Source organism: Acanthaster planci, linkage group LG02 (genome assembly GCF_054643075.1).
Source record: "Acanthaster planci isolate LZ-2023a linkage group LG02, COTS_SCS, whole genome shotgun sequence".
Classification (NCBI taxonomy): Eukaryota; Metazoa; Echinodermata; class Asteroidea; order Valvatida; family Acanthasteridae; genus Acanthaster; species Acanthaster planci.
Window position 1 is genome coordinate 29,475,914 of NC_141778.1, and position 15,679 is coordinate 29,491,592.

At 41.8% G+C, this 15,679-nt stretch overlaps 1 protein-coding gene across 1 annotated transcript; it reads right to left on the reverse strand.

Moving 5' to 3' along the window:
- Positions 1-1,453: 1,453 nt before the first annotated feature.
- On the reverse strand, positions 1,454-15,060 carry LOC110977200 (acid-sensing ion channel 2-like). Its single transcript, XM_022231111.2, has 9 exons — positions 14,633-15,060; positions 13,368-13,611; positions 11,413-11,556; positions 8,905-9,054; positions 8,030-8,169; positions 7,118-7,182; positions 6,376-6,559; positions 4,043-4,134; positions 1,454-3,160 (listed from the first exon to the last, which is right to left on the reverse strand). Exons 1-9 carry the CDS (start codon positions 14,902-14,904, stop codon positions 2,973-2,975), a joined length of 1,479 nt encoding a protein of 492 aa, XP_022086803.2. The 5' UTR covers positions 14,905-15,060; the 3' UTR covers positions 1,454-2,972.
- Between the last annotated feature and the right edge of the window lie 619 nt (positions 15,061-15,679).

Here is a 15,679-nt window from a genome sequence, read left to right on the forward strand (position 1 = left end):
AAAATAATCAACCCTACTTGAGGTGTTTCCTTGCATGTTGTATAGCTACCTAATATCTCACAAATTGCACTGGATGCTTGTGTATACACTTACCATGCCAGTTGTAGCGGGAAATTTCTTTCGCTTGTGAAAATTTTCTTTGAATGGCATTAACTATGAATGGCTGTTCGGGCGGATCGGATATCATTCGATCCTTTTAATTAAGGAGGGTAATTTTTCACTGTCTCTCGACGTGTCACAGTCTGATGGTTTTGTTTTTATTTCGGTGGGTCTACTTCAGTGCTTTGGTGAACATAAATAGTGGACAAGTATGATCAATTATTCTTTAGTTTCCGGAACTAAAGGATCCCTTGTGAAGTAAAAATGAAAATTAAACACTTGTGTACTGCAGAGACAGAACATACTCGATGTGTACGGGCATTTAAACATAGAACCTTATTTTCCATCTTGGGGGAATTCACATGGCCTTTAGGAAAAAAAAACAAATTACAGGTAGGACGTATAAAAATTGTATACAAGCTAAAAGTACAGTAAAATGTAAAGACAGGTTAAGATAATAAAACAAGGACTTCATAAACATAAAAAGCTGATTTAATTACAGTAAATAAAAAAAAATCCAACGCTTACTGTGAAACTCAGTATTCAATCACAATTCATAAATATACAATGTACACGCACAGAAATGATAATTATTAATGGAATCATAGTTCAGCGGAAGGGACTTATTCCACAGCAGTTCCTCGTTCCAGCGGTGCGGGAACAAATGAGTCACCGTAGCGCTGTGTTCTGATCCTTCCTTGAAGAAAGCGAATACTTCTCGAACTGTTCTGAAATTTGGCATGAAGCCGATGATGGAGTCTGACAGAACAATTTCTGTTTCATTGCACGTGGGATATCTGTACAGTGCCTCAGGAGACTGTTGCTATAGACCGATAGATCTGCCCGATGGTTAACATTTCTATTTAGCTTGCTTTAATCATGGGCCCTCATATTTCCATCATGGGAAACAAATTAGACAAAAAGTGAGAATACTCTGTACTACGGTGTAATAAAACATTTGGAGTGCCGTCCTGTCAACATCAAAATACTTGAGTTTATGTAGGAAGAACAAACACTGTTGTAATTTATTGTACTTAGCTTTCACACTGGCACCAAATTTCAGCTGGTCATCTAACTCGACTCCCAATTATTACATATGCACAGACAGTGCTTCCACACATTGGGCATCAAAAGGCCGTAACTCCTGAAAAATTGAAATGATAACTAATATATGTAATTGCATTCGGACAGCAGAAACGTACCCGTTATGAATTATCATGATCGAGTAATCTGCTGGCCCAAAAGTTAAGCACTATTATAGTTACTATCAGTTTGCAGACTTAAACATAAATATTTGTAAAAACATGAAAACTTTACTCCTTTTCAGTAAAAACTGAGAGCAAATTGACCCCCCCAAAAAAGGTTTGGCAATATTTTCCTAACTATTACTACCAGCTGAATTACTGAACTGACCACCAGGAAAATCAGAACACCGACTTTACGTTAGCAACTACCGGTATTGTAAATGACACACGTTTGCAGAAATATGGTGAGAATTGCATTGGTTTGTAGGCTGCCCTAAAGTTAATCAGTTCATCTCGTACTCTGCTTATTAAAATGTACGTCGGCCGAGTGCATGGCCATCTTTGTATTATAAATAACACAATACGACTTCATTACCTATTCGATTCGCTGCTTTCTGCTCTTGGGAAATCTGATGAACTAGATCCCTTTCTCTTTGGGATCTGCACATTGTCTTGTCGTACAACCCCAAACGTAACATCTGGATACCATTTCTGTCGGTAGCACTCTGAGCTATTACCAAGTTCAATGGTAAGCTATGTACGTACAGTACATGTACATTGAACATCGGTACGTGTTTACAAATGGACAGGTTGGCTCGAAGAGCACTAATGATGTAATTTGTACTACTTAAGATGGAAGGGGGCCATACTAAGAAACGGCGATCTTGTGCGCACAGGATAATCAAGATTATAAAGTCTTTTGACAGAGCACTGAAACTTCCGCTTAGATTAGAAGCTAATAGCAAAAACGATATAATGAGACTGTAGAAAAAACTTAACAAGGCCAGAAAACCTGAGAGAAACTTATCATCAAATTCGCATCCCTGTACCGTTTCAATGGCCCACACCCACTTCTTGCCGCCACGGCCATTCGTGCGCGTGCGTGCATAATTATGAATTTATTACTGAAAAGGTCTCTATTTCTAATACAGATATCAAAATCTACCTACCTAGAGATATCAAATTTAGATCAAATAGAGATGTTTATTTCAGAAAAAGAGATGTACAGTTTTTATTTATTTTTTAATTTTTTTGCAGCGTAACTGACTGTCTTAACAGAAATGTCAATGTCTGGCGTGGTGTTCTTAATTATAGCGAGTCAAAACTCCAAATAGATGATGATGCCAGAATTTGCGGACTGCCGCGTGGGACGCTGTGTACTCATACAGCAAGCCCCGCAACGAGGACCTGTGAAACCATGTTGTATGTGGAGTGTCGGTATCATGATTTAAACAGGAAGGGAAAGGACGAAAACGCAACACGCACCTCTCACTTTTTTTATCTTAAATTTTAATACCTGCGAAAACGCGGACCAGAAATGAAATAGAGAAATCTCTATATGTAGATCCCTGTCCATAGATATATATCTGAAGAGATATATCAAGGGAGAGATTAGGAAATAAATATTGTTTATCAGAAATAAATATATTTCTGTTATAGACAGTTTTATCAAGACGATCTGTTCTCATTGGAGAGAAATATCTCCATTCAGAATAAAGAAATATCGATATTTCAAATAGTGTTATTTCAGGGCAAAGTATTTAAGTCTGGAAATAGAGACATTTGTAAACAGATATTTTGTTTTGAGTTTGTTCCCATGCCCCAAAGTTAACACAGAGGGGTATGCAGTCAGTGAGGCGAGGACAAGTCTGAGATAGCCACGGTTTCATTCCCTGGTCGAACCTTTGATTGGTTAGCGTGCGGGCGGGAGCGGCTAGTTACCCAAAGGCCCGCCTTGCGACCCAGATAGTGTAGGATCTCGGTGATGGTAATGAAGCTGGCGCCCAGGAAGAGGCCCATCTGACCGCCGATGTCGCCTGCGAAGCACGGCGAAAAGTCCAAAAAAAGAAGGCATTATTCCCACGTCTACTTTAACATTTCCTCTAGAGTGTTTCTTTCTGCAGGGGACCATGCTGGTATTTTTCCAAGCTTTTGAAAAGTGAAATCGTTATAAACACTATCTTACGTTTGTATACTTTCTATTTGATTTGTGCACTTCTATCTTTCGTTTGCTTTGAGATACTTTCAAGATTTCTCTATACCGTTTTCATGGTACAACACAGAACTAGTAAAAATCAACTTCAAGAGTCGATTAAGTAAGTTAAGTGCTCGAATGTATAAACACTTGAAATGATTCTGTCTCGTCATCATAGCTTGACTGCCATAACAGATAAGTTATCTACGAAAAAAACGTCCTTCCGTGAAACTCTAAATCGAAGAGAACGTTATCAGCAACGCTTGTGCTGTTGCCTGTGCGCGTGCCAGGTGCAAGGTAAATTTAGTATAAATAGAAAAGTTTCATTTGTCTCCTCGTGAAAACGAAAAGCAAGACGAAGCGGCGCGAAACCTGCTCTCATCGATGCACATTATCTCTGTGGAACCCAAATTTACACCTTTCTCGAAAACAAAAATGCGGTGCTGATGAATTTTGCTCCAACAATTTTGCTTTTGCTCTCAACTGTCATCCAGATTCGGTTGATGGCAATGGACTTTGTCACCCTCAGTGGTCCGCATTGTATGACATGCATTATTCGGCCAATAACAGAAATTCGATAAAAAGAATCATTTTGACTGAGTGGTGGTTTTTAATGGGCTAGTTTATGTGATTGGTTACGGATAGGAAAGGGTTTGTGGTCAGGGTTTCTGACTAGGGCTGTGGTTTACTAAAACTTCCCTTACATTTTTGGTTCTGAACTTACTGATCAAAGCCGATAGGGTGATTGCCTCGGATTGCACGTATTTCTCGAAGTTGAGAGACTCGTAGTAAACATCCAGAAAGATCCAGTTATCCCTGTATACGTGGTGGGAGAAACAAAGTGGATTGAGTTTTTTTTCCATAGCTCCTTAGAGCACGGAGAATGGCACAGTGCTCGTGGAGAATATTAACAGTGTTTGTATGTATGCTATTAGTTATCACACGAGCGCGAGTGGAACGCAGATTTACGGAGTGCGTCTGTGTCTCGTATAGAGTACAGAAGTGTGACGTCACTGTGATCTAGAAAGTGTAGTGCAAACGAATGGAGTACGTTCGCGTGTTGGTTCACGCGCTGATTCTCGCTCTAATGCCTTTTACACACACACTTGTACGCCTGGCGTAGACACTTCGGTACTCTATACCACGAGGCCGAACATTTTTCCTTGTTCCATGAGCGTGATAACGAATTTATCTTCAAGCAAACTTGAAGAGTAAATATGTTATCAGGGCCTATGCGCGCAAACTCACCACCTTTGAATTAGATTTTGCAGTTGTGCGTTTTGCTTTTAACGTAATGCGGTTAATTAGAACAGCGCAATACGCGGGGTTGATATGAACCGTGCAATACTGAGCAATTGTTGACCGCTGTGGTTTGGGATATGACGTCTTGAACACCCTTGGGCACGCATACCGTCCTCGGCGATACCTCTGTCTTCAGGAATTTATCAAAAGAAACAAGCTCTGTATTTCAGAAGACGATGGGCCTACTGTAAAACTATACAATTAACGTAACAGACGTAAACGATATCGTTTGCAAATGCACTGTCCCCTCACTTTCGTTAGTTGCGTAAACTCTCATGTGAAACTAGTGCGGGTACCAGTGAGTGCATTTATATAGTCTGGTTAGTGGTATCTGCATTACCTTATACGCTGCGGGGACGGGAACGAGTCTGTTATACGATCGCAATCATTGATCGAATTCCTTGGTAGCCTATGCACAAAACGTATCGTGGGTGCCACGTAAAACTGACTGAAGGATAGCAAATGTTCGTCTCGAACTTCCCGAAGCTCTTTTGTTTGTGTGTGTACGTGTGTGCGGCACGCACCATCGGTAGTCCAGAGTGAAATGTCTCACGGTGAGTGTGATATGCGGATATGTCGCCCTGTCATGTGATCGTTCTGGGCCAATAAACGGACAGTATCCAACACAGAAGTATGACAAAGTTATATATCACACTGCTTGTTGCCATGGAACGACCAATCACAATTCAGATTTCAAATTTGCCTGAAGATAAACAGTATTATCAGGTCTTTCAGTAATTACTATTAAAACGGGCTTAGGAGACTGGACGAGACGAGCTGCATATATTTATTCCCACTCATAAATACCTTTTTAGTCAAAAGAAGTCAATACGATGGATTTCCAAGGATTTTGTTTTAGAGTTTTTCTTACAATTTCCCCAACACCTTCGTCCATTTTGTGGTATATTCCTCGTACAAGTTGTCAAAAAGGACTTCCTTATATGGGCTTTGCGCGCGCGTGGCCAGCTGCACACACCCAGACTCTTGACCAATCAAAATCGATTAAATTGTCTCGTGTCCAGGTGCCAGCGGGTGATTTACGCAACGGGAATTTTCACTTCTGCAACGGGCATTATCAAATATTAATACACGGTCAAGTTGAACGTTGTTGAATAGGGAGACTTTCTGAGGTATTTGTGAATGGTATATAAAGTGATTTCAGCGTGCTTTATGTTATTGATGTGTGTAAATCAGTGGATTTGTTGAGAACCCTTTCGACACCATGCAGTTCGGCATGAACAGATACAAATGTCTGTATATAAATCCAATTAGACCCCATAACTGCGATGGCACCGTACACTCCCAAATTCTTCAGCATGACGCGCGCGTGCATTTTGCAAATCACCACGCCCTATTGGTTGAGACGGCATGTGCGCATAACACCTGTCCACGAGCGTTGTGCCACCACAGTAATGACATCGAATTCTGATTGCCAAATCACACTATATGATTGTTTAGCAAATACTGTCAGATACCTGTCTCTCCTTTATTCAACCCCCACGTTTGTAGGGATAGCAAGTTGGTACAGCATTTTAATGTTGAGGTTGGTGTCTCCATATTTATCGATTAACCATCACGTTCCATGCAGTTAAACATATTAGTCAATCTGTTAATTGGGTTTGTGAATCCTAAAACACCAACAAGAATATTCCAGTCATCATTTGGTTAAGAGTGATAAGGGTTACAAAAGAAGGTTTAATTTTGGTTGGTACAAATATGCATAAGGCATTTCCATCCTGATGTCTCCAGACTCACCGGATATATCTTAGTGTCTCATCGAAGGTGTAATTAACGCTGTCATCTCCTCCGTATAGCTTCCACAAATCGACCAGCAGGTTGTTGCTGGGCAAGGTCGCCATGGACAGTGAGGTCCGGAATTCGCTGTAGTTGCAGGGCACGGGACAGCCGCAGCCCTCTACCTCGCCAGTCTTGAGTTTTGCTTGAAAAGAAAGAAAAACCATACATTGGGAACTTCGGGTTTATGTTTCTTAACCTTTCTTCGTTGATAATGTGCCCGAAGTGTCTAGATATACAGAGACCAAATTTGTATCTTCAGTATAGACATGGGTGCTCGTAAGAGCCTTTTTGGAAAAGAGATCCCCTCTTATATGATTGTCAAGGGTTTCCTCCCCACTCGCTAACGATTCGACATGAAACATGTATGTCAAGTCACAAGGGACCAGACTTTACTGACCTGAGTGACCTAACTATGTGCTCTGAACTTTAACCCTAACAGTCCTCAGTCCTCCAACAGGTGAAGGATTGAAGACTGTTAGGGTTAATGAACTTATGACAGTATATATATCTGTCCTTTAATACAACTCTTACTCTTTTTCCTGGTTGATATTACCTCGAGTACTACTAGCTTTAAATTCAACCGTTCGATTCAATCAACTACGTTAAAAGGCTAAATACCCATAAATGATTAGGTGACACGAGGTTATTAGGCTGGGAGGTGCCAAGTTGGCTGGAAACGAGACTAGCATTTTGCCAGTACCTAGGACTGGTGTGGCGCACTTCTTGACTTGTAATGGAGAGCATTCTGTTTCATCGCCGGGATGCCTGAAAATTTGACAATAAAATAGTTATAAATAGTCATAACTCAAAAATACTCAAATAGGATCCGCCTCGTCATTATAGATAATAGAATTCTGATGACACTGTGATCGTTAATATTTTTTACCTTGCTACGAATGTGGAACACGTAGTATTATTCAAAGACCTGTACACGATATTGCCAATTTTTTTATTGTAAAGTGTGTAGACCACCCTCATTTTGCCTACAAATTATATGGGCGGCCAAAGTTTGCAGAGATATTGCCTTGTGGTTTGGTTTTAGATTTTACCTTCAATTCTTTCAAAATGGACATTGTCTCATTGATGTTTAAATAAGGTTGTATTTTCTCTTAGAATTCAGCGGTACATGTATTTATATCTGGTGGTGTGATATTTACGTGGGATTTCAAACCCTTTGTGAATTATTCTTTTATTTTGTACCGCCGGCCAACCATAGTTTTAGCAACCACTTGTAGGAAAAACACAACTTTGAAGTCAACGAGCAGACCCTATAAATCTTAGTGGACTCTGCATTCGTGGCAACACACCTTGAAGGCCAGCTTATACTTGATGTGAAAGCAAAGGTCTGACGTTTGATCAAATTTGCCGGCTGCAAATTTGCAAAGGCACACTGAACACATTCCAACTCCAGCGAATTTTTCTGTAAATGTTTTCGTGACGTCAATTTGCTTCGCTTTCACGTTCGCCTGAAGTATGAACCGGCCCAAAGGCCCTGAGGATGGTCCATAATGGTGCGAAAGCGAACCCAAACGCTTGGCCTGGCTTCGTTTGCCTTGACTTTGTTTTATTTCGTTTCGTTTTGTTGGACTGAACCATTTACTTCCGAGATTACCTGACAAGTTTGCACTGGCATCGCTCGTAGATCCTCTCGGCTCGACACTCAATGTCACAACCAGGAAGTGTGTATTTGTCATAGTGTAACAGACGCCTCGATTTATCGCATTCCCCCCACGGATCTTCGAGGTTTTCATACTGCCAAAAGAGTTGACACAGTAAAATGTCACATATTTGCTCTAGGAAGTATTTCTCTGGGGAGGGACAACAGGAGAAATGGGAAGATCGGGCTTCGGTAGCAAAGCCGGCTCATACCATCAAATAGAGGCTTTGCATGGCAGCCATCTTGCAGGGCGGCTCTTTTTTTCCACAGGGAACACCCTGTGAAACAAAAGTACTGCCCTGCCAAATGGCAGCCCTCTATTCAAGCCCTCACAACCACTGGTTTTGGTTTTCGTGCGATATTGCATCCTGTTGAATGAAGTGATGTTGGAGCTGTTTTCCGCAGTTCGAGAAAACGGTGAATTTCTTCCACCGATAAGTTTCGATTTCAAAGTGAGTGAAATGTGTATACCAAATTTGATAAGAGGTTATCGAACGTCTGCGCCACCAAAAACAGCAATACGGTTAATATAATCCTGCTATGTGGCCGTTTAAAAAAAAATCTGAATTTCAATCATAACAGAAGAGCCACGACGGACACATTTCATTATGGAGATGTTGTTAGTGGCAAATTATCAAGGTCAGCTGTCGTAATCATTGTGCGAACACGATTTGTGGGCGCATTGCGCAGATGCACCACCACCCCCTCCCGTTAACTGTGAATGTGCGCAATGCCATAACGCCTCTATGAGGGCCAACCTTTTTCATGAAGAGGGATGGGCATCTTTTCAGTGCTGCTGGTAGGTACCAAAATGACTCACTGAGACGCACCTCTATTTTACGTAAACCAACGAACGCGTGGACTCCAGGGGCGATGGCAAATCCTTCTGAGTCGACAGAGGGCGGCGTCTCTTGATCATGGACCAAAACCTTCAATCCGGCCTCTAAATTGCCGTTTTGTACTGGTTCGGTGTATTCTGCCTGTAATTAAAAGAACGAAGATCCCCGCATAGTTTCGTAAAATGGTCTCCCCTTCTCCATCAAACTATTAGTGAAGGTGTTTGTGATGTAAAGTGCACCAAGTTCAGGTGTGTATAGTGATAAACCGTAAATGTGATTTCCTGACTTAATGAAGTCAAAATGCCAGTTGACAGTTTTGCTGTATTTATATTAATTTACAACATTGTAAGAAAGATTTGCAAGCAGTACTTAACCCACTCGGAAGTGTGAATGCCCTCGACGTTGATGACCGTTTTTTTCTGTCGACGTGATGGCTTGACAGTCACAGCGCACTCTTCGAAACCTTATTCGTAATGATGAGCTTATGTTTTAGGAGTCAATTGAAGTAGGCCTTGTTTTTGCGTGGTCTGGTATTTCAGGTTGGCTCATAATTGCCTGCGCGGGCCAGGTTATAATTTGCATGACCTGGCCTTAACGTCTCTGTTACCAGGACACTTTTTAGTCTGTTGAAGGTGGACAGGAGGGTTTGCTAAAAATAAGAAGGGTGGAAACCACCGACACAGCTTGAATTTCTGAGACATTTGGACAAAATGGAGCATTCACAAGGGCTCTATTTTTGCGATGAAATGTGGGCTTTCGCTTTCAAAATGATGATGGTCTTTTCGACTATCTGACTTACCGATGGAAACATCGACAAAATTAAATGGATGGAGCCCTCAAAAAACTGTAAAGCAAAAGGCTTTAATTCGATGTGTGTGCTGAACACCTGAGAAACGTTCGAGTATTTGTCTGATTTTTAGAGATGAGGATGTTTATTATTGCTGGCTGTGGCAGCTTATTCAGTGGTCTTCGGTTGATCATTTGGTTACATCCGCTCTGCCAGTAATGCGATCGCAGCTCTATGCCACACCACCAGGTCTTAACTCGCTGCATGGTTTATACCAAGACGCTGCAGCAGTGTCATGAGGTTGGTCAATGTTTTATCATAAAATATGTTTGCTGTCATGCTTTTTCGTCCAAGATGAGTGGCGCGGTTACGATGGAGTAATTATACCTCAGAGTGATTTGACAGCACACGGCTGTCAATCTTCATATTCTTCATCTTCATATAGCCTGCTTCCCCCTTGGTACTATTCATTGCCATGGGCAAATTTTGTGCTCTCTGATGGACTCCTTTCTACATTTGACCGACAGCGTCTCAGTGATGTTTTCGCGTCTAAAAGTATAGAATATGTAAACTATGATTTTGTGGGTACGTTCAATTATGGCGATGATTTGTATGTGCACAAAAAGACTGATTGCGCCCACTAAAGCAAGTAACCTATGGTGGGTATTAACCCCATAGCAACGTGTGTTTTGAGTGTTGTTTACAAACAATATAACCGAGTTACGATACCGGTATGTAATACCAAGCACATCAGTACGGTACCTACCTTCGATTTTATTTTTTTCTAATACATGCAAGATACTTATGAAACACTTTGCTTTTGGTGGACGCTGTGTTTGCTGATATTTAATAACCACTATAAGTCACGTGACTTAGAGGGCGCAGTTGGTCTATTGAGAACTCGCCAGTAGTAACATAGGCACTCCGTGTGTGTGTGGGTTTGTTTCTGCATTCAATTGGGGACCCTGAACAATAGAGGACAATAAGGTCCCCGATTGACAGAGGGTCCCCGATTGACAACTGTGTACAAAACATATGGGTGGTCTTCTAAAAAAGTTAAAGTACAAACAAAAGAGGAACAATAGGGGGTCCCCAGTTGCAGGCAAATACACACTTGGGTGAGTTGATGTGGGTCATTTGGCAGCTGCCTGAGGCGCCCTTGTATGCCATCGGCTCGCCCATGTTTAATGTCTTCATTGTGCAGCTGATCTTGTGAGCCGCACTATGCTTCAGTAACCTATTGCCATGAGCCTCTGGTCCCAATATCATAGAAATGCTCAAATAAGCAGAAAATCTTTGTAAATTGAGCTATATGAAAAAATTTTCTGGTAATCAGCCTAGGGAAATATTTATTGTACGCCCAAGTGGCAGCTGAGTCACTTTTTCTCAGCAGATTTTTTTTGCGTAGCAGGTCTTTGAAGGTTTATGTTTTTCCCTCGAGAGAACACCATGTTGTCCATAAAATACCAGCGCTGCCCTGTAACATTATAATTTTAATGTAACGTGAGACCAATTTGGCCTAGCTGATAGACCCGAGCGACTACGGTTTAATTCGCGCTTGATCTTAATTTTTTCGTCTTCACATAGGCCTACTGTAGACATCCAAGAATATTTAAGTCAGTGTCTCTTAAAATAGCGATCTCATCAGGTGACCCTCTTTGAAAACCAGATCATCTACGCTTAATAACTGACCTGTTGGATATATTACTAACCTGTTGGATGTTAATGACCATTGTCAAGCCGTTGCCGCTTCCAGGTTGGATTTGGTTTAATACGCTTATTTCCTTCTCGTCCTGGGTCTCACCGGAGTTGAAAGTCCAGCAGTTTCCGAATGACGTGAATACGTGGGTGAAATTCTTCGGAGAGAAATGGTAAGCAGAAGTGGTCGCATAAGCACACTCTTAATGAAGCATTTTCAGGTAGACAAATTGTGTGATTTCGCGTTCACATGTCAAAATAGTGCACAAGCCAGACGCTACTGTTAATTTGTGCACGTTGAGACACTGGAACATGAAACTGCTTATTTCTTCAGTCTCGATTTATATCTGGTTGTGACTGTCTGACATACCTCTGCTCGCTGTAAAGAATATATGTCCCAGTTCCCGTTTCTTTCAAGGTTTTACCAGATGAGTGAATTTTTAAGGACACTCATGCAGTTTAGCTTTCTTATCTACCACTTAGACTGCTTACGCGAAATGCCGAAGCCAAAATTTTGTGGACTTTTAAATAGTCTTTTATTAGATTCAGTGGCATCAAGGACAAACAGGTAACCCGTCAATAAATGAAATAATTATAAAGTAAGCTGCACGCATGTTCATTTTAGTGTTCAAGCGCGGCAGTAACTCAAAAATTACATATAAATGACTCCTTGTAGTCGGCTGTGCAGCAGATGAATTTTCCCAATACATAGAAAATTAGGTCCTCAACCCAAACTGGTAGTACAGCGATAACCATATGAATACAACAACTCGGGGAAGATGTGCCATTTTAATCAGGGGTCGAGGTACCACTCCACATGCATACCGGGTATTGCTTGTCTTGTGTGAATACTGCATTCAGTGCAATTTTTAATGCACTCCTTCACTCATTAACCGATTCCATGTTGCATTGCCAGAGAGGCATATTGTGGTGCTTTTCTGTTTTGCCTGCGAATGCAGCCTTCCATACTTTATAAGCAAATTGTGGAAGACAGACTGTACATGAAAAGCCTATAGGGCTACTTTATATATAGAAAAGATCTATGTTAAAATTCTGAGCAGGATTTAGAATATTGAAGCCATTTCATCACAGACGTACGTACAATTTTTGACTATTTGCAGTTTTAAAGTTTCTTGGGATGTATGGTTGTAGGCCTACAAAAGGTACATGACAGTACGTCACTGAGCAAGTCTTCTCGTAAAATAATCCATGCAATGTAGTTCTTAAGGGTACCTCCTAGAAAATACACCTTTAGTTTTCGATTTAACTGTATGTTACAGTTTTATCAGCTTCAAGGGGCACGGTTTGAGCATTTTGGCTTTTAATGCTAATAGGAATTTACATATGCATGAGTGAAAGTGCGATGACATCCCAAGAAGATTCGCAGTATTTTCACGATTAGAATTTCGGATAATTTGCTGTCTTGAATTTTCTTTTCTTTAGTGCTTGCTGTCGTTTAAATGGAAGACAACAGGCACGATTATTTCAGGTTCACAGTTTGATCAGAACCAACCCCCCCCCGGCATTACGAACAGTGTCTTCCTGGACTGGCATGCAGTATAACTGCCCTCATTTCCAGGATAATCCTTGGATATTTGAAACGTTTTTAAAATGAACTTGTCACGTGTGTATAATTAAAAAAAACTTTACGCCAGTAGATTTTCGCATTAAAGAGGAGTGGAAGATTGGTTGCTATCAAAATTCATCACTCGAGCCTCCAATGTGTTCAGTGAACAAATGTTGGGTTCAAAGTTTGGAAAGTAAACGCCTGTACCTAATAGTGCCCCCTTAGAGTAAAATTATAGCAAAGCCACAGTTGTCGAGAGAAGCAGGGGGAATTTCTGAACATTTAAAAGACGTGTAATGTTAAATGAAGTTGATCGTCCAACCGTTTCCATTAATTCCAGAGGGGCTGATTAGCGCAGGCTTTGTGCCTAAGAACAACCGTCTCGGTCCTTTGAAATTTCACCTGTCCATTGCAGCTGTTCCTCTTGCCCCGCCACTTGCAGTCCAGGAGGGTTTCCTCGTCCATCTGGAAGCCCGTGCGCAGAGTGACCTCAGAGAAGCTGAAGTTGGTCGTCTCCCCTTGGCTTTGCGCTGTTCTCCTGGCGTCGGGTTCCTCGTCATCGTAAGTGTCGTAGTCGTAGTCTGCATATTCGATGAGGTCCTCCAGGTGGGCCTTATCATCCTCGGTCAGCGCTGAACTACGGTATCTGGGGATGTTAGAAAAAACTGTTTGAGTCCATTACATTTCAAGTAGCAATTTTATCGTTGTGTGAATTACTAGTTAGGTGTGAACGGTGCACTGTGGTAAATTGACAAAATGAATTCAAGATTTCAGACTCTCCTAGTAGTGTTAGCATCACGTTTTGAGGGAGAAATAGTCCCCTCGTCCCAAAGATTTAACTTTTGCGCGGGTCTGGTTTTCTGACTTCTTGAACCTATTTTGCAAATTTTCTTACTTGTTTGCAACTTGTGCTCATGCACCTACCATTTCTGATGCAGCAGTAAGTCTCTGGAACAACCTGCCAAACCGTATTGGCTCCGAGCTGCACCAAGAGAGGCTGCAGTTTTCCTAGCAACAGAGGCTTTTTTGGTAATAACCGCGCATCGCTGGTACTGGAACGACTATGAAACGCAATCGTTGCAGTCGCATCGCTACCAACAAAATGAACACCCCCGACCAATATGTCTCTTTTCATCCGATGAGGGTGTGCTTCTGCTCAGATCCTATACCTACTGCTGGCTTTCATCAACATTCAAACGACCTCTGAAGACTCATCTTCCTAAGTACATGTAATATCGTTTGCTCACAGACTTTACCTTTATTGTACTGTATTTACGATCGACTTGTTACCACCCTTTTTATGCACTAGTTTAAATTACTTTTTATCGTTAGGAGAGTTGTGCGCCCGAGCCTCCAATGTTCGTTTAATTCACTTACTATTTTTTTAACGTCCACTCAGGCCTTTTAGACTTTTTCTATCTTTAGTTGCTTTTTTTTTATTATTTAGGTTTCCTCTCCATTCGGGGTTGCTGTCCAACCATACCTGTAAACTTTATGGCCGCTTTTGTGTTGTACACAAGCACTTTATTAATATTACTAGCATTAATTATCAGTTAAATAAGGTTCAATTCTTTTCACACTGAGCAAAAAAAGGGTATTGGCAAGTTTATGAAAACAGGAGGGGCGCTGTTGCATGAAGTGAGTTTCTTGAGAGACCACCGACCCACCTGTTGAAGTTACAAATTGTCACCGCCGGGAAGTCCAGATCTCCCACGTACTCCACCGACACCGCCGTGGTCGCCTCGTGCAGGAGGTAACGCTGGAACCGGTCGGTGATCTGCCAGACGCAGACGCCCAGACAGCCCAGCAGTATGGACAGCCACAGGAGCCTAACGGGCAGCCGGGTGCTGTCGAAGATCCGGGCAATGCCGTGCAGGGTGGTGGTGGAGGCGAACTCCTGATCCAGGTCCGACTGCTTCTGGCTCGAAGAGTCCTTCATCGTTCCGATCAGATAACTCCAAAAGCTCTTCTCCTTATTTCAACTTGACTCCACTGATGTCTTTGCAAATTGAGGACGAGCAGCGTCATCAGCGATCACCACCAAAGTATTCCGTTCAACTCAATGTTTGTTCAACTTGCTAAATATGATATAACCCCACTCCAAAACACGATGAATAGGCCTACAGGCATTGTACGCCATGTACATTACTGCCACTCAGTTTGGTTTTACCCACGAAGTACGTGACCGTCGCTAAGCAACTCGCCTGTTTGCTGGGCTATTTTCCTCGCACCATTTTCCCCACATTTGTGTGTTTGGTTGAGCAGCCACTTAAACCTATGGCCACGACGTACACAAAGGCGGTCTTATCTAGTCGCCAGTTCAATTTGGAAACCTTTCAATTTGAAAAAAAAATATTGCTGTTCAGTTTAATTCGTCGGAATAGGCCTGTCTGTGGTGAGTTGCCTACATATTGCGATCCACAATCTTTGTTTTAAACACATGCTCTTTGTGCTTTCCCGTCACAAACAAGTCTTTGCATGGTCATAGACATCAAACGGGAGTTACAAGTGCTGGGAATATGTGGACATGCAAAAGTTGGCTGATGTTTCAAGTTTCATTTCCTAGATCAATTCTGGTCATTGGATTTGTCTGTGTTCCTGTCCCTGAAAGGCCCCTAGTGACTTTAATTATGCGCTGATCCAGTTATCGCGGAGAGCTCTTCCTTTGGTTTAAATTACCTACGCTCTGAGGGGCGTAAGCCTTGAGCGAGTGC

What these genes read in the sequence shown, in the direction of transcription:
- LOC110977200 (XM_022231111.2), bottom strand. Translation starts at nt 14,904, where the DNA reads ATGAAGGACTCTTCGAGCCAGAAGCAGTCGGACCTGGATCAGGAGTTC. An exon ending in GTGCGCCACACCAGTCCTAG is followed by an intron (nt 6,560 to 7,117) that starts GTACTGGCAAAA and finishes TTTCTTTTCAAG; the next exon opens with CAAAACTCAAGACTGGCGAG. An exon ending in GAGACACTAAGATATATCCG is followed by an intron (nt 4,135 to 6,375) that starts GTGAGTCTGGAG and finishes CCACGTATACAG; the next exon opens with GGATAACTGGATCTTTCTGG.